Below are 25,436 nucleotides of genomic sequence, written 5' to 3'. Positions count from 1 at the left end.
GAACTGGGCTGGGCGCGCGGCCACTCAGGCTCCCGGAGCTGAGCCTCCTCCGAAGCCAGGGGTTCCAAGCTGGGCGAGGGGAGGACAGGGGCGCCCCAGCCCGGCTCCCCATCGTTTCCATTCGTCCCGCATCTGAGCATCTCCACGCCGGCCCGCAGCGAAGCCTAGATGATCCCATTCCCGGATAGGACCACGAAGTTTTGGGGGTGGGGGGTGTTAAAGGGGGACCGCGATTTGCGGGGTCACCCAGAAGGGCCCGAGGAGAAGGGCGCCTTCTCGGGGCGCACCCCTCCGAAGAGGATATGGGGGGGGGGTGCGCGTGGGCCCCAGGGCGTGGCCAGGCGCTTTGTTGCGGGGGTGGGAGGGTGTGGGGAGGAGACCGGGCTGTGACCCGCGGGCTGAACCCCAGAGGCCGGGCTCCCTGCGCGCTCGCCGCCCCCACCATGGCCTCCCGCAGCGCGGGCACCCTCCTGTCCGAGTTCAATGCCGCCTACGTGCCCCCAGCCCTCATGCCCGGGTAAGCACCGCCCTCCCCGGCAGAGCCTGCGGCTCAGAGCCGCGGGGGATAGGGGGTGGGAGGCTGGGGGTGGGAACCTCTCCCTCCCCCTCCGCAAAAACCCTCCTCCGTCCTCAAACTCAGTCCTCAAACTCCCCCCCCCCCGCGCCTTTGGGGTTGAAGGAACCCCAGGTGCCAGGTGTTGGCCTGGCTGGGTGTTCTTCCTGGGAGAGGGTGGCGCCCCCTGTAGGCTGGGCGCCCGCGGGGAATCCCTAGACCCCCCACTAGGTAGGAAGTGGGTCCCTAGCTGCACAGAATACACCCAGGCCCGGATAAGGGGAGCCCCAGGGGATGGGGGCCAGGTAATGGGGAGCAGAGGAGACACCGTGTGTGGGGTTGGTGTTTGGAAGCGCCCAGGCAAGAGCGAGAAGGCGAGGAATCCCCGGAAAGTGAGCAGCTCAGTTTGGGGCACCCGGTGCAGCGCTGGTGTTTGTCATTTGAAGAAGTGAAGGAGACGTGGTGGGCGCCTGGGGCTCAAAGACTCTGGCGAGCTGGACAGGCAGAAGGAATGTCCAATGGCGTGCGCTGTCCTCGGGCCTGTGATTGGTTCTTCACACCTCCCCTTCCCCTCCCCCCCACCCCCCAAAACCAGCGTGCTGCTTTGAGAGTGTCCAGCCCCCAGGGCTGCCTTGTCTGGAGATGCAGGGTCAAACCTACCTTCCCTTTCTCTAGATGTTTCCAAACTCCAAACATGTAAGCTGCAGGCCTGGCTGTTTCCTTCCGGCCTTTTCTCCCAAAGTGTCTGAGGTTTGCACCCCCAACCTCCTCTCCCAGGCATAGGATTGTCTTCTCTCCCCTACCAGTCAGCACAGGCTTCGAGGGCAGGAGCTGGCTTCTGAGAAGCCGCCTGGACAGTGGGAGCACCTCTGTGTGAGATGAAGGCGGGTGTGAGAGAGAGAAAGAGTGATTGGAATTCATGTCTTGAGAGTTCTGCAGGCAGGTTTTCCTGTACTCTCTCTCCTCCGAGAACCGAACAGACTGAAAAGTGAACACCCGACCTCGCAATGTATTTTGTACGAAGCTTGGGTTGTTTGGAAGGAAGACATTCGAGGGGCGATGCTGTTAAAATCATGTCTGCACACGGAGGTAGTGTGGTAACCAGGGGCTGGTCCTGGAGTTTTAATCCGCTCGCGTGTGGTCAGGACCTCGGACAGCTCAACCTGGGTTCCCATCAGACAACGCTAGCTGACCGGGCCACTGTTCCCCACTCATTCGCTCATTTGGGCCTCCGTTTGGTAAAGATGTGTCGAGTGCTTGGGATATGCCAGGTGTTGTATTAAGACAAAAACGGACGGGGGTGGGGGGGGGTGGGGAAGGCTGGCCCTTGAGGGTTTGCAGCCTTGGATAGTATGTTTTTTTGTTTGTTTTTTAAAATATATTTTATTGATTTTTTACAGAGAGAAGAGAGAGGGATAGGTAGAAACATCGATGAGAGAGAATCATCAATCAGCTGCCTCGTGCACACCCCCTTACTGGGAATGTGCCCGCAACCAAGGTATATGCCCTTGACCGGAATCGAACCTGGGACCTTTCAGTCTGCAGGCCAAACGCTCTATCCACTGAGCCAAACCGGTTCGGCTTGGATAGTATGTTTATACCACATCCTGGGTGTTTATCATGAGGTTGGATTTTTATACTTGGATGCATTCTCTAGTTTGAATGAACTCTCTCCCATGTCCCCCCCACTCTGTGTAGGTCGGTGTGTGGGAGGGGTGGGGTGGAATGATGGTTTTAGAAGTAATCCCAGGATGCTTCTGGCCACCACACTTGTGTGCAGTTTCCTTGAGCAGAACTCTGCCCTGTGGCTGAGCTAGAGACTGTGATCACAGGTGAATCGTAAACAAGGCGCTAAGCTTGGGCTGGGCAAGTGCGAGCAGCTGAGCCTGGAGCTACTGCTTCCTCCGCCGGATCTTCCTGGGAACATGGAAGATCCCTAAAGATCCCACCAGAGAGGGAAGATCTGAGTTGTCTCATCTTTCCTAATGCTACTTCATTGGCAATCTTGTTAACTTAATGAAAGAATCCAAGAGTCACACCACGCTTGGATAATTACTAGATTTGTATGTCTTTCCGGACATTAATCACAGGATTTTCAGTGCAGCCAGTCTCTTCTGACACTCACATCGCCCCCCTTCCCAGTTTTATTCATGGAGGCAGAGACTCTACAGCGGTAAGGACCTCAGAGACCATGGAGCCCAGCCCTCTCCTGTGTTAAATGCCAGCACTGAGGTCCTGGGGGACTTGCCTGAGCCCCAGGCTGGTGATGGAAGAGCTGGGCTGGAACCAGCTCCCTGAAGCCCTGTAGAAGCACCGTGAGCTCCCCTGTATGAGCACCTACTATGTGGCAGGCACTGTGCTAGGTTCTTTACAAACTTTTAAGGTCTTTCAGCAAGTTGCCCAGTCAGGTCTTTGTGATTTCAGCACCCTTTCCCCTCAATCCCTCCAGTGGTTTGCTATGATCCGTAGACCCCTGCAGTGTTCAAGTGTTAATTCTAGGTACTGTGGGAACAGGATGCTTGTCTTCAGACTAGTTGACCAGGATGCTCCTTCTCGTCCCCTGTTGCTCCAGGTGGCACAGCTCTCAAGCACCTTGCACGGTCTGGCCTGTGTCCATCCTTGCAGTGAGCAGAGAACACTTGGGGCATAGTCCCTGGTATTGTAAAGCCTTCCAAGGGGTGAGGCTGGCCTAGTGACAGACACTCTGTGCCTCCTGCTTGCAGGACAGATCTGGTGACATGCATTTCCTTGCCTTGTCTCCCTCCGCACCTCACCGGGATCTCAGTGCAAACACTTGACCTGACGGGCATTCATTCATTCATGCCCCGACTGCTTCTGCCCCTGATGCCCATAGCTCCTGCCCAGGAGGGAGGGCAGGAGGACTTGCACCCCAGCCCCTCCCTCCATCTGCCTGGAGTGGCAGCTGTACCCATATCTGCCACTGGGCTGGGCCCTGATATCAGTGCATTCTACACTTACCATTGTCAAGGGGGAGGGGGTCCCACAATGTGGCTGTGCCCCCTTCTGTGGAACCCCATACAACAGACAGGCAAACCAGGGTTGAGCTGGTAAATGTTTAACAACCAGCTCTCTGGGGGAGAAAAAGCCTTGATTTGTAGCACTCATTCACATCTGTGCTATAAATACTCCTGCCACAGCTGATTTCAAGCCTTAATATATGATGTCACTGAACAGGGTCGGATAGAGATGGGCAGCAACACCGCAGCACACCAATCCCACCATACTGATGCATTCGACAGAAATGACCCCAAGGACAACAGTGAAGCGTATAAATAATTAGGAAGTGATGAGTTTTGAGTATTTACTACCATTATTTCTAATATAATTTCTTTAATTGTAACTTTAATTTTTAATACTGGCCTGTTTAACAACAGGTTTGCAAAAATCCCCAAAATTTAGCTATTGGCTCTCTTGAGCCAGTAGGAGCCCATGTAAGATGTCCCAGCCCACCCCTGCCTGCTCCTGCCAACTCCTTTGGGGCAGCAATCTCGCCTCCCAGGTGAGCGAGGTACAGCCAGGTGAGGGGACGGGCAGGCAGATCTGGCAGCTGCGTTTCCAAAGCGCCTTCCATTTCAGCCCAGACTCTGGCTCTGGAGGTGCAGCCCCGAAGACAGACCAGTGCCTCCTGGGGCACGAAACAGAGGCTCTCTGCTCAGGTCAGGAGAATGCAGGGGGGCCCAGAGAGGTACCCAGTGCCTCTCACACCTTCCTGAAAGCGGGGTTCACGGGCCCTGGAGAGAGACCTGGGCTTTGCAACAGGGACCCTGGATTCCAGAAGAATCATCAGCCCCTAAAAATGTGCCTCCACGTGTCAGTTCAACTCAACAAATATTTTCAGGGTGCCAGCTACTGAGTGCTAGGCATGCCAGGGACGAAGATGTGAATAGAACACAGCCCTCTCTGCCCACAGAGCTTACGGTTCAGAAGGAGAGAACATGCTAAGGGCCCAGGTAATTACCACTCAGCAGACTGCGGACTGGATGTAAGAGAGGCACAGAAAGCAGAGACAGTCCCCGAGGGGCCAGGCCTGGTTCCTGGGCGGGTCAGAAGAGGCTCTAGGAGGGAAACGCTCCTTGAGGGATGGGTAAGAGCACACGTGGGCAGAGGAGGAGAGCAGCGTCTTTTGGACGGAAGGGGGGCCAGAGGAAGGCAGGGGTAAGTGTACTGACAGGATATACGTCCACAGCAGCAAGGGGCCTGTCAGCTGGAGTGTGAAAGGGGACGGACGATGAGACTGGAAAGATCTTTCGCGGAGACTCACGTCAAGCAGGGCCTTGAGCCCTGGTCCAGTGTGTTCTTAATTTCACAGGCAACGGGGAGCCAGGAAGGCTGTGCTCAGGGGAGGGATGTGCAGGAAGTGCTGTGGAGAAGAGGGCGCACGTGGAAGGAGGACACACTAAATAGTAACACGTTAATTAGTTAATAGGGCTGCTCAGGGGATCCCGATGGCTCCTGGTAATTAATTTCCACGGTAGCTCTGGGGCCAACCTGTGGTAGTAAGAGGCAGGGAGGGACTGCTCCCTGTCCCACAATAACCACCGTGGCCTTGAGGATGCACATGTGATGGTTGCCCAGGGACTGGCCGAGCACTTGTGTTTGGTGGTCAGGGGCTGAGGCACACGGGAGCGCTGAAGGGGCCCAGCAGGGGCTGTGGTGGCACCGCAGGGGCTGTTGGATGCCCCGGCATGAGACCTTCCCTTGTTCACTTCCACCTGCTACATGTCCAACAACATGGACCTTTGAAGGCTCTCTACCTGAACCTCATGGGTCATGCTCAAGGCACACACATGTGCACACACAGACACAGACCTAGGCAGCCAAGGCGTGCCCGCCAAGTGCTAACTCAATGAGAACATTCGCACGTGTGTGCACGCACACATGCTCTTCCCTGAGCAAGTTCTGAACAGAATCCCGGCAGAACCTCGCTGCAGAGGAGAGGGCTTCCATTCCATTGGAATGCAAATACCTTGGCATTCAGAGAAGGTGGAGAAGCCGGGAGCAGAGGGGGAGTGCGCAGGGAGCCCGGGGGTGGCGGAGAGAAGAATCACAAGGACACGTCACATTTCTATAGCTACTTCCTTTAGAGGAGTGCAAACGCCATTGTGGGTGGGGCGCTTCCGGGCAGAGCCAAGCCCCTTTGGAAACAGCATTCCAGACGCGGTGCCCGGGTTTCTGGACTTGTGCCTCTGTCAGTGAACAGTTATCAAACACATGTCACGTGTGAGGTGGCGTGTAGGTCCTGGGGGTAAAGGAGAGCGCAGATGAGCAGAGGAAATGAAGCAGCATGGATGTGTGAGGATAAAGGATCATCCTACTGTGAAGCAGAAGTGTTGGTAGAGGGTGTGTGGCCAGGGAAGGTGGCAGAGGGCCCTGGCTCAGTGAGTGAGGGGTAGGTGCCTTGAGGGGTGGGAGGAGATAGGCTTGGAGGCTCCGAGAGCAGGTGGGGCCCCAGAGATGCAAGGAACATTCCTGGGTGCAGGGCACCCTCAGGGAAGGGATAGGAGAGGTGGGCCCTGTGACCTCACTCTGGCATCCGTGTGGACAATGGGTGGGAAGGGATGAAACTTGGCCTACAACACAAGCTAGGAGATCTGAGACTGTCCAGGTGAGCAATGAGGCCGGCCTGTGGCTGGTGGGACAGAGGACAGTGAGAAGGCCCTATGAGGGAGCATCTGAGACTCCAGGAGGAGCGGGGTGTGGAGGACAGCAGGGACTCCTGGTTCCTGCTGCATCTGGGGATCCAGGAGGTGGGGGACCTCAACCAGGATGAGGATATCCAGGAGGAGGAGACGACTAGTGTCAGTCGTTCTGAGTGTGGAGTCTGGGGGTCAGCCCTGGTGGACAGCTGAGGGTGTGGGTCTCAGCCACAGATCTGGGTGACCTTGGTGATGGAAATTTACCACAGATGAGCTCCCCCAGAGGGAGTGGGTCTCTGCAAAGAGAAGAGAACTCTGGGTAACACCAGCACCCAAAAGATGGGGGTGGGGAGAAGAGAGCCAGACCCCAATCTGACCCCTCCACACTGAGGTTCTCCTCAAAGCTTCAGTCAATGCAAATCCTTCAGGGAGCTCCATTCCCCCTCCCCCCATGGGAATGGGCCTTCCCCCCTTTAATAGCATTAGAGCCCTGACACAGCACAGCCCCTGCACACCCCACACTCAAGAATACTGAGTGAGGAGGTAGGCTCAGGAAGGAGGACGGAGCCGTGTGGACCTTCGTCATTCCCTAAGCACCCAGCACTGTGCCAGCACATAGTAGGTTCCCAATAAAGGGACTCTTAAAGCCATCTGACTCTCAACAAAGAAGAAAACACAATGCCACCCCAACCCCTCAATCCAAACACCCAGAATTCACCAGAATTAGCATTTGGTGCACTTCAGTCCAGGTTTCTTTTTATGTGTATATAGTCAGATAAAAGACAACATGGACGGCATGGCTCAGTGGCTGAGCATCGGCCTGTGAACCAGGAGATCACAGTTTGATTCCCAGCAGCACACAGCCTAGCTCAATCCCCAGTGGGGGGGCCTGCAGGAGGCAGCCGACTGATGATTTTCTCTCATCATGATGCTTCTCTCTCTCTCTCTCTCTCTCTCTCTCTCTCTCTCTCTCTCTCTCTCCCTTCCTCTCTGAAATCTATAAAAATAAATATATTTTTAAAAGACGAAGCAATTTTACAAAAATATAATCACACTGAATGAGGGGTTACTTTATCGTGAAAAGCATGAAACGCAATCTTACTAGAATTAACTGAAGAGAAAGATACTGACATAAAATGGAAAAATAGCTAGACTTAGATAAATGCTAATTCATCACAGAAGATATTAGTTCATAAAAGATCCCTTTGAAGGAGGGAGACAGAGAGAGAACATCAGGGGGTTAGAGTCATTATGATGTGTGTGTGTGTGTAATGACATGTTTCAATTTTAGAAGTCATGGGTTGGCTGCTTTAGAAATTCTTAGTGCACTTCCCTCTACCCACTCGCTAATTTCTATTGTTTAAACTATTTTTTACTTTGCCAGGTTTTGCATTGCGTTCTGTTCTGCAACCAGCCTTCACCTAGTTGCTCTCCTTAGTTCTGTCCTTAAACCGATTGGAAGCTTTCCTTAGTTCTGTCCTTAAACCACCAGTCATTCTAACAGGGTCTATATTATTGTGTGTGTGTGTTTCTTTTGCATCATCTCATACTTGGCAGGATTTTGTCACTGAACACCACTTTCCCAAAGAGGGGCATGGCTGAGGGAGACGGGTACCCACGTTTCTGACTTGGACATCTGGGAGGTGCTCTTCGATGAGATGAGATAGTGGGGAAGGTGAGGCTGGGAGGGGACGCCCGGGGGACACCCAAGGGAGACGTTTTGTGTGCGACCGCCTATAGGAGTCTGAAGCTTGGCGGGCACTTCTGGACTGGGTGTCTAGACTGGGGGGTCATCTTCCTATCATCCACACAGGTGAAGGTTAATTAAGGCCATGGTACACATATCCCCCCTATGACCCAGAGGGTGTGAGCAGAGGAGGAACAGAGGAGGACATTGAGAAGGAACAGGGCAGAGATGTAGGTGAAAACCAACAGACAATATGAGAGGACACGAAAAATACCAAGAGCGGTGTTTCAAGAAGAGAGAGGCCAACCACATCCAATGCTGCGAGAAGGCCACTGGTGGCCCCGTCACGAGCTATTCCGGGGCATCAGGGGCAGGGCAGGGTTTCAGCGGCTGAGGGGGAAGGAAAGCCCTCCGCGGTGCTCCCTGGGAACGCTTTGATCTCCGTCCTGCACGCAGTCTGATGCTCAAGCTTTGTGGAAGTTGCATGAGCAACTTGTTTTGCCTAAACAAGGCCGTGGTTTTCTGTGTGTCTCCCTTCCCCGGGGCTCAGAGCCCTGTGTCTGCTGTGCTCTCTATGTCCCCAGGCCTGTTCAGTGTCCGGTCCACCTCACAGCCTCCTTGGTTGCAGGGGGGCATGGAGTCCTTCCGCAGCTCTCGGCCAGCTCCGGGCTGCACCGTGTGCGGTCCTCCTCCTGGGAGCGATGCTGAAGCTCTCCGAGCCCAGGCCACACACTCAGCACGTGTCCCTGCTGTGCCCCTGTCATCCCCTCACATTCTCTCCGCCTCTTGATGAAATAACTGCAGATGCTCAGAGCTGCAGGAGACCTCACATCTTCAGCCCCTGAAGGGGGCCATCGAGGGAGATTGATTTGCCTACAGCCTTGCTGAGGGGGGTCAGAACAGAAGCCCCTGTTTCCAGCCCCTGTGTGAGCCTCTGGTCTGGAGATGTGGCCACCCTAGAGGTCAGCAAACTCATTAGTCAACAGAGCCAAATAGCAACAGTACGACGATTGAAATTTCTTTCGAGAGCCAATTTTTTTAAACTTAAACTTCTTCTAACACCACTTCTTCAAAACAGGCTCGCCCAGGCTGTGGTATTTTGTGGAAGAGCCACACTCAAGGGGCCAAAGAGCTGCTTGTGGCTTGCGAGCCGCAGTTTGGGGCTAGGGTGTGAAGAGGTCCACAATCTCTTTCACTCACCACATTCCCATCCCCCTCCACAGGGACTGAGCTGGGCAGTGCACTGTAGGAAGCCGCTCAAGCCCCAGAGGTAGCCACGGGGCCCACTGGCCTCACCCCCAGTTTTAAGGGCCTCCTGTGGAGGTGGCTCTGGAGCCCTTTCCAGACCTCTCCCTCTCCCTCTGCTGTCACAGATACAGAGGCCATGTTCCTGGTGTGGCCACCTCCTTCGGCTCCACCTACGGCTCCACCACCTTCAAGTACTTCCAGGACTGCCGCCAAGCAGCCATGGAGAACAGCCGCACCCCCTTGAACAAAGGCGGCCAATTCCCGACCATCTTCTCCCCGAGCCCCAGCCTCTTGCAGAGCCGCTGCCGCTGGCTGCGCAAGCCCACCTACACCCGCTTCAACCTGGACAGCGACCGCTCCCTCGAGCTCACCCGCTTCTACCAGGTGGGCTGGGCCGGGAGAGACCTCTCACCCCCAGAGTCCTGGTCTCCCCTCACCCAGGGGCTCCGCTGCCTCTTGCCCCTGCTCCCCCACCACCGACAGGAGAGTTGGAGCTTTGGGGATGTGCCGCTCTCGCCTCTGCCCGGTGGCCTCTCAGCCCTCTGGGCCCCTGCTTACCTCCTCCCTGAGTAAAAGACCGGAAATGCATCCCCAAGAGGAACCAGGCATGCAAAAGAGCCCACGAAGTGCCTACCTAGCTCCAGTCCCAAGCCTGCTCTTAACTGTACATGCCCACCTGGAGCCACGTGCCCACCTGACACCTGCTCCACAGGCCTCTGAGGACATGCCCCCAATGGAGCTCAGCCCCAAACTGGACCCTAATTGCCCCCGAGGGAAGAGGCAAATAGAGGGGACCTGCCCACTCCCTAGTGTTCTTGTCCAGTTGCTCTGGCCTGGTGCAGACCTGTCCTTGCCGGCACAGGTGCTTGGATACCTCAGTGGGGGCCAGGCTCACCCTCTGCTTGGAAACCTCACTCTCACTCACCCCCTTGCAACATCCCTCCATCCTGGTCAAGGACACGGGTGCACAGGGAGCTCCAGGGAGGGGACCCGGCGGCTGCCGTCAGACTCAGGTGCTGGGGGGCCGTCTCAGTGGGCCTGGCAAGGCCTTGCTCTCCATCTTGGCTCTCACTCAGAGCACGTACTGTCCAGGAGGGAGGGAGAGGGAGAAAGAAAAAACAGGGGCGAGCCAGGCCTCGCATGCCTCCCCTCTGCTGGTCACTTGTCTCATTTACTCTCCATTGCGAAGCTGGGGAGGTGCATGTCCTCATCCCCATTAGACAGATGAGAAGCCGGGCTCAGAGAGGGCACCCCGCTGGGGACTCCTCGGGGGCACTAGGGGAGACAGACACCACCCCTGCTCAGGGATAGCCAGGCGGGGACTGCAAGGTGCCCAAGGTCACTCCTGCACACTCCCCACCTGCCATCTCTTTCTCGGTCCCCTGAAGCTGGCACAGCAGCATCGACATCACTACCGAGACAAGACAGGCCTGCTGCCCGGGATCCCGTACTTCGTGCTGCCTGTGAAGGAGAGTGAGCGGTACCCCATCCCCACCGACCTGTGAGTGCCTGTCTTCCCGCCACCCACGCACTTAATAAGCACGTGTCCACAGGACACCTGCCCTCAGCCAGGCATGCAGGCGCCCAGACTGAGAAATGAGTGAAGGCCTTGCCCTAAAAAGCCTTTGCCTTAAAGGCTGACAGTTACAGAGCAAGAGGGCCAGGTTCCGGAAGCCTTAGGATGCTAGGGACCTAGCCAGATGCACTGGAAGTTTGGGAGCAAACACCTTGGATTTTTGCTAGGCTGCATTTGTAGGCTTCCTCCTTGCAATGGCAGCCAAACGCTGGTGCAGCGCTGTGAGCAGCTGCTGCCCTCTGATGGGCATGGAGGGTACTGCACAGAACAGGGAATCCGGGCCTGGACTCCAACCAGACTTGGGAAATGTTCTTCTAAGGTAGGGGTGTCGAACTCAATCAGAGAAGGGGCCAAAATCTAAAATCCAGCCTAAATCGCGGGCCAAATGGTTTACTGAACAGTTATAAACTGTCATTGTGATGGAAACGCAGCAGAGTGCAGTGATGACAGCGATGTGCGGGCCACATTGCAAGGCCTGGCGGGACGGATTTGGCCCGCGGGCCTTGTGTTTGACACATGTGTTCTAAGGACTTGAAAATAGCTTTCGAAGTCCAATGGTCAACATGACAAAATAAGAAAGTTCCCCCTGCCCGCACCTCACTGCTTTTGTCTGGGAGAAATGTCCCCCTGGAAGATGATCCAGCACACGGTTTCCTTACTTTTCCTCCTGATGCCCAGGCACGGAGATCAGAAGTCTGTGCCATCAAGGTGTCATGTGGGGTAGGGGGCATCAGGAGGTCAGCTAGCAGATCTTGGCTTTCTAACTCCATTCTGATCCCTTGCTTACCTCACGAGCTCTGAGTCTTGCCATCATCATTGTTGATGAAGCAGCAACTCTTTCCATAGAGGTTCCTCTCTGCAATACAGATGAGCTCGTTTTATAAATAGGAGCTCTGAGGCTTAGCAATAGTCTCAGAAATGTGTGCCAGGTGGCAAGTCTGGTGGGAGGTAGAACCTGGAGGAGCCCAGGTCTGGTGCCAACGCTAGGGCCCCAGGTTAGACATCTCCTTGGGGTGGCTCAGAGTCGGGCTTAACCTGGAGACAGGGTGGGGCTTTTCACGGAGTCAGATCTCCTCTTGAAACCATTCTGGGCAAGATTTGCACCCCCCACAGCTGTGGGGTTCCCAGGACACCCCAGCTTTGCTTCTTCTCCAAACGCCTGGCAACCTGTCCTGCTGCTTGATGGCTTCTTGCCTAATACAGAGGGCCAACCGGGTGGTAGGGAGTAAGACAGTCAGTGCCTGCATTAAGCCCTTTCCTAGGCTGCCTCATGGCCTGGGGCAAGTTCCTGGCCTTCCTTGAGTTTCATCACCACCAACAGCATCATTATCATCATCACCATCACCACCATCACCAACACCATTGTTGCTATCATCAGCACCACCACCATCACCAACACCATCATCACCATTACCATTTCTTATAACCTTTGTTGAGTGTCTGCTCCTTGTCCAGCATTATGTTAAGTGCTTTATATGCATTGCATCCTTTATTCCTCAACACAAAGCTCAGAGGGAGGTACCAACACCAGTTTGTTTGATATGTGTACACTTCTAGCAAGAGTTGGGCCAGAATCCATCCCAGGTCTGTCTGACATCCACGTCTTCACTCTTAGCCTCTCTACGGTTGTGCAAACATAAGTTATGTCAACTGCAGGGTAATATCACATGTTAAGCTGATGAGCAATCAGCAGGGTCAGGGTCAACGTGGGCTGGGAAATGGGCAGGCGGGGCTGTGGCTGGGCATTTTCACCCTCCCTCCCTGGCATAACACTGACTTTGTCTTTACCCCCAGGCCTCCTCTGAGCTCGAAGGATAAGTGGCATCTTTTTAGAGTCTCCCCCGACAACCGGAAGGTCCACCAGACATTCCCGTCGGGGAAGAGGGTCTCCTACCAGGAGCGGCAGAGGAGAGACACCTACTTTGAGTTCAGATCATGATGCCCGAGAGCCATGGCCTTAACTGGGCTGGCTCTTTGGAATAAAATCTATATCAGACCATCCCACACTCCTCTCCTTTGAGCCCCAGGAGCACGTGGCTGCAGCAGGGCAGCGTCTGAGGATCATAGCACAAGGTTTTAAGGGCTGTGGAAAGCTCAGCCCAATGGGGTTCAAGCCAAGAAAAAGTGGTGTCCAGGGACCTGCTCACCCATGTCTCCCCTGAGGGGGAGGAGGTAGAACTGAGAACTGCAGGGCTCCTGAGGCTCAGGTGCAGGGATGCCTTCCACCTGCCTCCTGGTGTCATCGAGAAAGCCCCGTTAGCCATGTCTGAGAATGAGGGTGAAGGGACCCCAGACAGTGTCATTTGCAAAGGAAGTCCCGACTAGGCCCTGGCCCAGCATTGTTCAGTCCACACAGTAACGCGTAGGAGAAGTGAAGTTATTGATATAGACACTGAAGCTCAGAGACGTTGCTCAAGCTCACAGCTTGGAAATGATACCGTCTGGGTTTGAACCCAGGTTTGACTCCCAAGTCCTGATTTTTCCACTTCACATCCTTCCTGTGTTCCAGGAGGAGGCTGTGGGGCAGGGGTGATGCAGCCCTTGGGATCCCAAAGGACTTCGTGGTGCCCGGAGAAGCGCACCTCCCTGTGTTCTCCCCAGACTGGCATGGCTGTTTCTAGAAGGAGACAGGAGAGGGAGACCCAGGACTGAGCCACTCTTCAAGGAATCCTGATGTTTCAGGAACCTCCTGGCCAGAAGTGGGCCCTGGGAATGGGTTCTGAGGCCACATGCCTGCTGTGGCCTGGGAGGACCAGGGTCGGCAGTGTCTGCTCTCTCCAGGCTGCTGCTTTCCGCCTTCTGGAAGGCCGCCTGCCTGGGGCGGAGACAGGATGTGGGTGACAGCCCCTCAGTGCACTGGGATGGGCACCTCTGGCCAGGGGTGTACCCACACCACAGGATTCCTCCAACGTTGCAAGGCCCCTGGATTTGATCAAGGGACTCCAACCAGCAACAGGGCCCTTATGAATAGTGAGACAGGACAGGACCTTTAGGCAAAGGGACCACTGCAGGTTCAAGTACAGAGAGTGGAACAGCCCTTCCTGAGAGCCAGCATTTAGATCCCTCCCTCCCCTCGCAAACCCCCCCCCCCCCCCCCCCCAGAACAGTGTAAGAAAGAAAAACCATGTTCCCACCAGATAGGCATCTGACAGCTCTCAGAGACCCCAGGGGGGCTCCTCCTGTGTCCCGGGGTCCCTGACCAGCTGGGCCCCAAAGGATCCCTGTGGGGGCCAAATTCATTCCAGGGCTTGGCCAAAGAGCAAAGCAAATAAACCCGGAATTCTGGTCACACACTCTCCCATCCCAAGGGCGCCAAGATGTCCTCTCCCTCCACCAGGGCTGGGAAGCTGGGCGCCAACTGGAATGAGCATTATGAGCACCTCTCTGTACGACTTCACGGAGAGTCCTGGTGGACTTCATCCCGTCTGCCCTGGCCCTGCTGGACGAAGGCTGGGGTCTGAAGCCTGCCCCCCAAAAGCTGGCCGTTCCAGCCCGCTTGGCGTCAGTAGCGAACTTAAGCCCTGGAATGAGCAGAAGACTTCTATGTGACCCTGCCTTCAAAAAATGATGAACTGTCGGCAAAGAAACGGATTTTCCTTCGCTTTATTAAATAAACAATATGCTCTAAGTGAGGGTGGGACAGGGACAAAGTCATCCTTTTGATCAAGAGGCCCCTAGAGTCTGGAAGGGGTTGGATTCCAGTCCAGCGGTCCCCTTGGAGTCACCAGGTCAGTCAGAGATTTGTGGCCACATCAGCATCCCCAGAAGTGGATCTGAAAGGAGCTGCAAGAATCCATGAGCCACTTGGAGCCTGCAGGTCTAAGGCGCCTCTGACTTCCGGGATCGCAGCAGTCTCAGCTGCATCCTCCCGCGCCCTCCTGGCATCCCTTCTCTGAGTAACGACCAACTCGCAGCTCTCCCAGGCCAACCCAGCCTTCTTTGAGCAACTCTGAGCACCACTAGAATGCAAAGGGTGTTAGAACCCGGTGGTTCTGGAACCATGGGAAGAAATGGGAGAGATTCCAAGGAAAACTCAATACCGGCAGGATTCTGGCCTTCATTGTGTGAGGAAGGAGAGGAATTACCCTTGGGTGGAGTGGTCCCAAAAGTGGGCCCTCTTACAGAGCGTCTGCCTAAGCCCAGCCCCCGGCAGCCACGCTGGAGTGGAGAGCTTCTGCTCCATGAGGTGGTTAGAGGACGAATGGACAACTGGCCTGACCTGGGCCAATGGAGTTCTCTCTCTGCAAAGTTGGAGTCACAGCTGAAGGTCATTACTTAGGAGTCACTGAGGGTCATTCGAAGCCAAGGAGATGTAAACTTGGCCACTGTGGGGAGGCGTATTCGGCCCCCTGTCTGACAAAGCAGAGATGGCTGGTTTGCATGTAGAGCTAAGGATGGAGTTGCAGGGGAGAGAAGGCAGAGACCAGGCACTGTGAAGTCCTGGATTCCTGACCAGTGCTCGCTGAGGTCTAGGTCTTTTTTGATTGGTTTGTTAAATTGTTTTGAATGGGCATTCTTCCTCTCCATAAAATCACCTAGACTACGAGACAGAGAGCTGAATAGGGCCCAGGAGCAGCTGACTCAGGCAGAGATGCCAGAGCCGTTCTGCAGGGTGCCCTGGCAGGCTGCCTCTGGGACTGTGCTGCTCTCCTCACCAGAAGGCTCCAAACAAGATTGTTCAACACGCCAGGGAAATAAGGAGGTGGCTGATTCTCTCCAGGTGACCATTAAGGCCCCTTTCTGCCCAGAACAAGTTTTGGAAATGCTCCAATTCTTCTCTGAGCTGTTCCACCACCAGAATCTTCACATCCCTTGCACATGCCCAACTCCTAGTGACCCCTGGAGGCTGGGGGATGGGAGGAGAGAGGACTAGCAGTGGCATGGCAACTCCCCAGGTCAGAGCTAGAGCCCAGTGGGCGTTGGGAGCAGCACCTGAGGTTGGACCAAAGCCTAGAACGCAGTCCTCCTCTCACCTCCTAAACCCTCTGCCCCCTGGCTCCTTCTAGCATACCTAATTTCTCAGCAGTGCCCGTTTGGAAACTCATGACCCCCCCTGGGAAGACAGAGGTGCCCCACTGGCCGAAGGGAGACTGGGGAACCCTCCCTGTACCCCACTATGCTGGGCATACCCCATCCCCATTCCCACTCCAGGACACCTTACTTCATGAAGTCTGGAGCCTTGTTCATGGCGTGTTCAAACTCTGAGAAAGACAGCATGTTGTCATTGTCCAGATCCGACTCGTTTAGGACCTGGCCGGGGTGCGTGGGGTGGGGCAGAGAGGAGCCAGGTTGAGAGAATGAGATGGGGGCTAAAGGGGTAGGGGGAGTCTGGCATGCAAAGGCTCCCTGCCAGGAGCTTCACACTTCCCAGAGGCCCTGACCCCTGTGAGGCAGGGTTCTCCTGCCCCTGCTGCCATCCACCCCAGACAAGGACGCAGACGTGCAGGGAAATGAGGTCATGTGCCCTGAGGTCTGGGACCCGGTAGGCTGGTCTCCTGAGGGAAGAGCTCTCTTGATCCCTCCAGCACAACGTGGGAGTGAGAAGAATACGGGGGAAGAGGGTGACCCACTCTTGCCACTGGGTCACAAGCAGGGCCTCTGCACTGCAAAGGGCCAGTTCAGGTGGAGGAGGCAGGGATGACCCTCCAAGGTTTTAGTTTTGCTTCTGGTTTCCATCTGGACCAAAAGCACTTGAAGGTCCTCATGGTCTTAGGACAAGTGGACCCACGTCCTGTTGGGTTTGTGAGGCTGTCTTCATGTCCACATTGGACTGTCACACTTTGGACGGTCTCTCCAGGACACCTGGCCATTATGTGATGCTGGACCATGTGGGGAAGGGGACAAGGTGATGTATTCCTTTGATGCCAAGCTGCCATTGGGCGCCTGCCTGCAGTGTTGGTGAGAGGGGCCCTTAGGATGGGTGGTTTGGGCATACTGTTCTAGGGACCCTGGAAGGGAGTCATGGGAGGAAGTCCTGATCCTGGAGGAAAGACAGGAAGTTGGGGGGTAGTTGCCTCCAGCCCTCAGGGCACCTCCCTGCCTGCCATCTGGGCCTTTGGGTGCTGGCCTGTCCCACCCAAGCCTGTGCAGCCCAGGCACACACGTGGGTCGTGAGGTCGGTCAGCAGGTCCTCTGACACGTCATCGCTGTTGAGCAGTCGGAGGACAATCCTCTGCAGGTCCTCCTCATCAATGAAGCCATTCTCGTTAAAATCTGAAAAGAGGCAGCAGGGCCTGAGAGCAAGGAGGCACCGGCCAGAACCCCACAGACTCCCACAGCCTGTGGGATGCCACCACCCAGCTGTCTCAGGTGGGCCTAGAACCTGGCACTCAGTAAGACCTGAGGAATGGGCACTACAGCAGCAAGGCCCGCTGCAGGTGAAGGTGGTGTTTAATCTATCTCTCTAATATATAAAAGGCTAATATGCTAAGTGTCTGTCTGGGTAATGACATCATGTGAAAACACCTGGCTTCCTCTCTGTAGCGACACTAGCCTCCTTGGAGTTTCTTCAGCCCAGGAACACAACTTGCTTTATAGCCAGGTGGAAACATTTTACTCTATAACTTGAATGTCTGTGAAGCATTTTCCTGTGCCTCATCTCATTTGATCCTCACAGAAGTCCTGGAATAAGTAGGTAGGAGACTTGGCGGAATCTCATTTTCTTTTCATTAGCTCGAAAATGAAATTTAGAAAGCTTAGAAATTTGACCTGACTGAAAAGAAGTAAGGAATGGTGGACCTTAAAAAATAACTTCAGATCATGGAATTCTCCACGATAGAAAAAAACTGTGCAGCTGCCAGAGATCTTGGGCGCTATCTTGCATAAGCCACTTTGGGTTCCCTGTCATCTGCCACCAAACTTAATCCTAACGAATTAATTACCTGAGCCTCAGTTTTCTCATTTGTAAAATGGGTAATAGCAATACCTCCACACAGTTGATGGGATGATTAACTAAGAAAATACAGAAAGGCCGGCTGACATGGGGTTTGGAATATAGACATAGTAGAGATTCAATTCTCTATCGCTTGATGATTCTTAAATACAAAAAAGAATGCAAACCTCGGAAACTGTATAATATCCTGCTTTGGAGAGTGACAGCTGGAGCTTTATGGGGCCCAGAGTGGACGAGTGAGTTTGCGGATGTCACAGGATCCTTCAGTGGTAGAGCCAAGACGTTTGCCCCTGTTCCCCATGGCAGGATAGGAATGTGGCAGTTGCAACTAACCAGCACCCTCACTGAGGAGGCAGCTACCCTGGCTGGGTGTTTGTCGGCCTCAGGAACTGGAGGCTGAGGCCCAAGACGCTCCCCCAGGCTCCCCCTGCACAGCCCTGCCATCTGATACCATGGGTAATGGTGGAGGGCGCAGAGGGACTGTCAGCAGGCTGAGGCAGCCAGGAGCCACCGCAGTGACATTGCACTGCTGGGAGAAGCTCCGCAGCCTCTCCCAGGGGCCCGCAGTGTCCCTGGCGTCCAGCTGGCCCAGCTCCCATGTGCATAGACTGCAGCAAAGCGACATGGTGTTGGTCCCAAGCCATCTGGAAACAAAAGCATTTGCTGTAGTAAAATGTAGCCCTGGACAGTGCCCCTCCTTTGGGGGTGCAGCAGCCTGGGAAAGGGCTGGGGCGGGAGCTCTAGGCCGCTGGCCAGTCCCTGGGGCCTCAACAGCCTCGATTCCTGCAGCCTTGAGCCACTTGGCGGGGGGGTGGGGGGAGAAGAGGGGGAGAGTGGAGAGCTTCCTCTTGCTGTTTCCCAACAAACGGGAATTTAGAAAGCTGTTGTGGTTGGGGCTCAGCCTTCAGGTCACCCTAAAACATTCTTACCACCATCATTGCAATCTCTGTCATATTATCTTTGCAATTCACAAAGGACTTTTGCAAAAATGAGCCCATTGGATGGAGTCAGACAGGGCACACTGTCACTATTTTAGTCCCATGGGAATTGAGGCTGCCTTCCTGGCTCCTTCCCAGCTACTAGCCCCTGGCACTCTGGCACGCGCCTGAGGGTAATTCACATCTAGTGGAAGCAGGTGCTGATGGGAGCAGAGAGGCATGCTGGGATGCTGGTCTCTAACAGGCAGGAAATCTCCCCAGAGAGGCTAACGGGGAGAACCGATCAGCTGGAGGCCGGGAGCGTCCCTCAAAGCAGAAACTTGGCCCCGGTATGTCCCAGGTAGGTGTGGCTTGCCCTGCTCCGGATGCTTGACCAACAGCCATTCTTAAAAAGAACTGCAATTCTTGTTCAGGACAACATGGTCGGCTTAAAATGTTCAGCTTTCTCCCTTGCAGTTGTGCGTAGCCGCCTGGCATCGTTCTGGCCATAGTTGTTGGGCGGGGCTTCCGAGAAGGTTTGCTAAGGGAGAGTGGACTTAACCATGCCTTCCATTTGTGTCCTTATCCTTTCTGCCATCCCTTTTCCTTTCTGCTGGAATGAAGGTGAGATGCCTGTAGGCAAGCAGCCACCTTGTGATTGGGAGGACCAGTCTCAGACTAAATCGGGATGTTTGAAGGCACAGTGGCTACTTCCTGGAACCATTCCCTGGCTCCATGATGAGTTGTGTTGTTTGTTTTGTTTTGTTTTGTTTATCTGGATACTTTTACTCATAACTGAATGCAATCCTAACTGAAACAGTCGGTCAGAGCAATAGTTCTCAAATTCTGTTCCAGTTTAGAATCACCCAGGGACTGTTTTAAAAGCCCACCAAACAGGGCCTACCCATCATCCATCACCTTACATCCAATCTGCAGCAGGACGCAAGCACCCGTAGGTCGTTAAAGCTCCTCAGGTGAGTCCAATATGCATCTGTGCCTGCACCAATGAGTGAGAGCCATGGGTGGTCAGCAAACCTCGGCTCGCAAGCCACATGGGGCTTTTTGGCCCCTTGAGTGTGGCTCTTCCACAAAATACCATGGCCTGGGAGAGTCTGTTTTAAAGAAGTGTTGTTAGAAGAAGTTTAAGTTTAAAAAATTTGACTCTCAAAAGAAATTTCAATCGTTGTACTGTTGATATTTGGTTCTGTTGATTAATGAGTTTGCCGACCACTAGTGCTTGAACTTTAAGGTACAGAGGAACCACCTGACTCAGTAGGTAGGGGGTGGGGCCTGAGAGTCTTGATTTCTAATAAGCTTCCCAGCAATGCAAACGCTGCTGGTGCATGGGCCTCACTTGGAGTGGCAAAGGGTTGGAGCACTGAGATCGGTCTTTGGACTTTGGCTAAGAGTGATCACCATGGCCATTATCATCCTCCTCTTCTCCTTCCTATCCCCTTCTCTTTTCCCTTCTACTTTTCCCTCTTCTTCCTCCTCCTTCACGGCTGTCACCACCACCTCAATATCCTGAGCAGCTTCCACGTGCCCCATCTCTAATCCTGCTGACAGCTGGGTAAGGTGACAGATCTTCTGAGTCTGGGGTTTGTGTGGGGATATCTGATGGAGCCTGGGCGTGTATGAGTCCCTAGGCATCTATCAGCACAGCTGATGTGCATGAAGGCTTGGTGCTTCTTGTTTTTGTGTTTGAGCCCATGGAGGAAGGAAACCATTGGAGGGGACCTGGAGAGGAGGGGTGGAGGAAGAGACAAGGACAGCGTGGGAGACAGGTGGTGTCTGCCCGTAATCAGATCTGAGGCACTCTGCCGGGCCTCTTGGGAGGGAGGGCATTCTCCCCACTTCTGAGTGGAACGCAATTCAGCTCCTGTGCGTTGGAGCCTGAAGAGAATCGGCGGCTCTTCTTGTTCCCTGGAGGTGTAAGTGGTTTTGTTTGTTTAGCTCTGGAAACCATGGAAAGACAGCGAGGCAGTCTCTGGGGACCTCTGCCCAGCTTACACTTTGCCGTCTCGGAGAAGTGTCCCCACCCCCAGCCTCTGCAGCCATGTCTGTTCCTGCGACTCTGATTCTTCCTGGCCAAGGCTGATTGGCCAAGGCTGGTCATCTAACCCAGGGGTAATGGATCACTGGTTTGGCTGAGCCAACCAGCACCTCCTGAGAACATGGAAATGAGAAAGAGCTGCTTGTGGCTAGTCAGAGCGAAGCCCAGGGGCCAGGTGGGGGGCCAGGACAGTCATCTTTGGCCTGTTGGGTCAGAGACAGAATGGTCAGATTTGCAGAAAGAGAAAGTGCACAGAGAGAAGCAAGCGTGAGAGGTTAGGCAGCCATGGAGAGAAAGGAGAAAGTCTCACCTCTGGACCATCTGCCAAATATCTCCCCCCTCCAAATATCTTTTCTGCTTGTTCATTCTTTCCTCTCCTCCTGAGACTCTAACTGATTATATGTTAGACCTTTCTGTTGCCCTGTGTCCCCAAGGCTCTGTTCCTTCTTTCTCTTGATATTCGTTCAGGTTAGATTATACTTCTATCGATCTATCTTCAGGTTTGCTCGCTCTTTCCTCTGCCACTTTGATTCTCCTGTGAAGCTGTCCAGTGATTTTTATTTCAGATATTTTATAAATTTTCCACTTGATTCTTTCTTGCCATTTCTGTGTCTCTGCTGAGAATGTCTATATTTTTATTCATTGTGAACATACTTTCTTTTATATCATCAGGCATGGTTATGATAGCTGTTTTAAAATACTTATCAGCTAGTCCAAACATCAGGGTCATGTCAGAGCCAGTCTCCATTCTTGAGAATGCATCCATTTTTAAAACAAGTTTTGTATATTGACTAATTTTGGATGGTATATTGGACATTATAAATACTTTGGTTGTGCAAATTTCACATTCCTCCAAAGAACGCTACATTTTTTGTTGTAACAGGCCACTGATTGGACTCAAACTGCTAATCCTGTAACATAGGGTCCTTGCTAAAATGCAGTGGCAGCTCCAGTCTCAGCTCAGTTAGGTTACCCTCACCTCAGCTGATTTGAGTCTGCCCATGGGCATGTGATGGAGAGGCAAGAAGGAGATCTGGGCATAGTTCTTACACAGACTGTGGGCACCTTTTCTCTGGCTTTCTTCCATGGACTCTCCCCTTCTTTTTATTTTTTCAGGGGAAAGTGCCTCAACTTCTCTGATTCTTCACATCAGAAAGCGTGCAGAGTTTATGTCAGCCCTGCATGATGCACTCACTGAAGCCCACCCTCAGGCTAAACACGTTTTCTTTCTTAAAAAGACAGGAGAGTGTCATTTCTTTCTTTCAAACTTCAGCCCCTCTCTAGAATCGAGTTGCTTTTGGTAGCTTTCCAGTGCCACCAAGTAGTTACTATATTTCATTTAGCATTTTTTATTGCTATCTGTGAAAATGGCTGCAATAGGAGGCTACTCAGCCATTGTCAGTAGGGCAATCTGTGATTGTGATCGAGTCTACTGGATACCGACTCTGAGGACACATAGGATGCAAACATAGCATTAAGCCTTTTTTATGGTTGGGAAAACTGAGTCCTCACCGGTCCATCTGGCCTAAAACTTTTCCTCCTCATTCTCCCTAAGTCCACGTGGGCGAGGCAGCACTAAGAGGGTGTCTGCGTGTGGAGGAGCTGGCAGGGATAGGAGGCAAGTGAGGTGCCGACATGGATAAGTCTAAGTGAACAAGTCCTTTGGGGCCAAGGAATGGTCACATTGAGCTTTAAGCCTTGCCCGTGGTCTATTTGAAGGTTTCCCAAGATTTCGTTTTGATTCCTTTTGAGAATGGCAGGCAACCTCAGCCAGGAAGAAGCACAGTCACAGGAACAGAGGTGGCTGCAGAGGCTGGGGGTGGGGCCACTTCTCCCAGATGGCCTGCTGAAGGGCAGAAATTTTGCAGAGCCTTTTGGCCCAAGACAAAACAGAGACATAGGACCTCAGAGATGATCTGTCTCCGCTCTCCTCATTTAGAAAAGTGAAATGATTTGCCCAAGATTGCTCAGTTACAATATATAATGGCTAAATTTCAGCGTTCAAATCTTTTAAGTTCTGTGAGTCAAGCAAAACTGCTTTACACCCATAATGTAATCTATCTCTATCTCTATCTCTGTCTCTGTCTCTGTCTCTGTCTCTGTCTCTATCTATCTCTCTCCTGCCCCCACCAAGATCATGAAATACCAATGACCAATGACAGAGAGGAGAATGTATCAATCCATTGGAATAATAACTGTCAATTCTGTTTTTAAAATCTACAGTCTGGACAAACATGAAAATACTCTTAAATACCCAGTAAACCCCAATTAACACAAATACACTGATGTTGATGGATTCCAGACATGGCATTTACTCTATGGCATGTGTCTTCTCCCCCCTCCCCCCATCACTCAACCCCCCACAGCACTCACCATAGATGCGAAAGGCATACTCGATCTTCAGGCTGGGGCAGGCCTGCTCACTGAACACTGACGCCATGCCCAGCACGTCCTCAAAGGAGAACACGTTGTTGTGCGAGAACACTCGGCAGATCCGGTCTCTGAAAGGGTTGGCCTGAGGGTGAGGAAGAGGAGAAGAGGGTCTTACCCATGCCAGGCTCATGCCTCCCTGAGCCTCACTTACCTTACAGTGTGATGAGTTGGAGAGGGAAGTAATAGCAACAACCTCAATATTGGAGTCCATGAACAAGGACCGTGAGAGAGGATACGGATGATAGAGCAGGCTTACCATCACTCCTCCCACTGCCATCTCCTCCCGCACACACCTTCCAAAGGTGTTATTCTTTTTTATGGTTACTGATTTTTCTCCACTTTTTTGTATAAACTTAGAGAATATCAAAATAATAATAATGATAATAATAATGATAATAATAATAAAGGATGGGATACAAATTGTTTGTAGTCCACTCTCCAGTGTGAGCCACTGGCAACATATGGGGGTAGAGGTCAGCCAGGACTGGATTTAATTTTTTTGTTCTTTGTGGGGGTTTTTTGCTGGTGAGTGACCTTAGCTTTGGCAAATTACATAATCTCCTAAGCTTCCTCATCTACAAAACAGGGTGGGGTAATACTGTATCTACCTAATCATTTTGTGGTGAGGATTGAACAGCACAGCTTTAAAATTACAGAGGGACAGATAAATACCACTCAACAAATGATAACCATTAGTTATTACTACGGATATCAGCAATTTTCTCTTTTAAACCAAGCTATTTCTCAAATGTGATTTTAGGAACCTCTGGTGTCCCTGACCGGGGCCTGGCCAGGGGCGTGCAGGAGAGGGCCCTCTGATGCCCGCCGGAACCACAGGGTTCTGAGCACACACCCAGCTCCGAGGCAACTTAGCAGATTTTCCGCCCAAAATGAACTCAGATTCTTCTGATGCTTCAAGGTAAATGTGACTCATGTGAACAGTGAGTAAGAGGTTATTTTGAAAATGAGATTTTTGTTGTTGAACACATGTGTTGTCACCTAGGGGAAAAAAATGCTTGTAGCTGCATACCCGAGAATATTAGACACAAATGTTTAACGTCTGTTTGAAAATCATCCCAGTGGAGAGAGGGTCAGGGGGTTCTGAGCCCATTTTTTTTTAAGAATATGAAAATGCGATGCTTTCCATTTCGCTTGTAAAGAGCCACTGACTGACGTAAGAGACGATGGGCATCTACTAGCTTAACGCCAATAAAAAGCCCTTAATTGGTGGGTGAGACTGATAATGAGCATCATAATTTAATACAGCCTACGTCACATCTCTGTTCTACGGGTTAGTAATGACAGCCATAAAGAATAAACTCAGTGAGAACAAGACCTCCGAACACTCTGGGTCAAAGGGTAAAGCAAGATTTCACAGAATAATGAAGCCCATCAACCATATTGCTTTTCCTTACCCTACTGTTATTAACGATAAGCCAATGATTAGATTGTGGGTGGAAGGAATTTTGTTCTATAAAATTTTGCTTTATAAAATAAAATTTTATGTAATATTATATTTATGTAAAATCTCTTAGCATATTTTATGTAATCTTTAGCTTTGATCAGTTAACATTGATATTATAGTAGAGGCACATCATTTATAGATAATATACGTATCTTATGGGTGCACGTTCCACATTTTTTTTTTTTACTGCTGGGATGCACGGAGACCTCTGATCTGGACTGGCCCCTCAGACCCCAGATGTGTCAGTGCAGCCTGGAGGGGGAGAGGCACTTGCCCAAGGTCATCAGTCTAAGACCCAGGGCTCCTGCGTCTGCCTGGCACTGTTTCACACACACACACACCCCTTTCCCATGAAGCCTCGTGGGAAATAAACATCAGAGAAAAAGATTGTGATGGAGACAGAGCATGTGACCTTTAAAATGTGGGAAACCTTGGAAGTAGAACCATCTTCTTTTACTTGAATAAAAAAAAAAGCATTTGTTGACACCAAGCACAAAAGCAAAGCCTGAATCAAAGTCCAGGGAGTAGCAGCCTGCGCCTGACAGAGCTCTGTGTGGTGGGCGGTGACTGTGGATACAAATGTGAGAAGAGCTGCAGGAGGGTAGGAGCAAATGCTGTAGGAGGGAGAAGCCAAGAGGCCAAGGTGAAGGCCACCAGGAGCCACCAGGCTGGGGAACGATGGAGGAGCAGGGGACCCTGCTCCTGAGAGGCCCGGCCACAGAGCTATCCATCCTCTCACCCCCACACCCCGGAGGCCAAGGAAGGGCTGGCAGTCTCAGGGAGGCCTGGCGGACACCTGCCAGGTGGGTGTCCGGGGCCTCTCTCTGTTCCAGCAATGGCAGCTCCTCTCTCCCTGAAGCTCCTGCCTCGTCTCTCCTGGGAGGGAGATGTCAGGGCATGAACTTCCACTACGACGAGGTGTCCTCAGCACAGACACAGCGTCATGCAAAGGGAT

The 25,436-nt window shown here is 52.8% G+C and overlaps 2 protein-coding genes across 2 annotated transcripts in view; one reads left to right on the top strand and one right to left on the bottom strand.

The window, feature by feature from the left end:
• The first annotated feature begins 380 nt into the window (after positions 1-380).
• Positions 381-12,703, top strand: FAM166C (family with sequence similarity 166 member C). The gene is made up of 4 exons (XM_036435510.2): positions 381-517; positions 9,271-9,529; positions 10,534-10,646; positions 12,516-12,703. Exons 1-4 carry the CDS (start codon positions 444-446, stop codon positions 12,658-12,660), a joined length of 591 nt encoding a protein of 196 aa, XP_036291403.1. The 5' UTR covers positions 381-443; the 3' UTR covers positions 12,661-12,703.
• Positions 12,704-14,314: 1,611 nt separating this feature from the next.
• The window catches only part of CIB4 (calcium and integrin binding family member 4), a 34,629-nt gene continuing 23,507 nt past the window's right edge, over positions 14,315-25,436 (bottom strand). Inside the window, exons 4-7 of the mRNA XM_036436144.2 lie at positions 22,957-23,098; positions 16,825-16,934; positions 15,883-15,971; positions 14,315-14,504 (exon numbers count right to left, since the gene is read on the bottom strand). Of these exons, the coding sequence (XP_036292037.1) occupies positions 14,474-14,504; positions 15,883-15,971; positions 16,825-16,934; positions 22,957-23,098 (372 nt within the window). The 3' untranslated portion in view covers positions 14,315-14,473. The remainder of the gene's footprint in view (positions 14,505-15,882; positions 15,972-16,824; positions 16,935-22,956; positions 23,099-25,436) is intronic.

Source organism: Pipistrellus kuhlii, unplaced genomic scaffold, assembly GCF_014108245.1.
Source record: "Pipistrellus kuhlii isolate mPipKuh1 unplaced genomic scaffold, mPipKuh1.p scaffold_m20_p_13, whole genome shotgun sequence".
In the NCBI taxonomy this organism is placed as follows: domain Eukaryota; kingdom Metazoa; phylum Chordata; class Mammalia; order Chiroptera; family Vespertilionidae; genus Pipistrellus; species Pipistrellus kuhlii.
The sequence above is the reverse complement of the archived record's forward strand: the minus strand, read 5'-3'. Positions and strand labels throughout refer to the sequence as shown.

Excerpts from the sequence above, each read along its gene's own strand:
- FAM166C (XM_036435510.2), top strand. The coding sequence starts at position 444 with ATGGCCTCCCGCAGCGCGGGCACCCTCCTGTCCGAGTTCAATGCCGCC. Across the intron at positions 518-9,270 it reads CCCCCAGCCCTCATGCCCGG|ATACAGAGGCCATGTTCCTG; the intron begins GTAAGCACCGCC and ends CTGCTGTCACAG. Across the intron at positions 9,530-10,533 it reads AGCTCACCCGCTTCTACCAG|CTGGCACAGCAGCATCGACA; the intron begins GTGGGCTGGGCC and ends GGTCCCCTGAAG.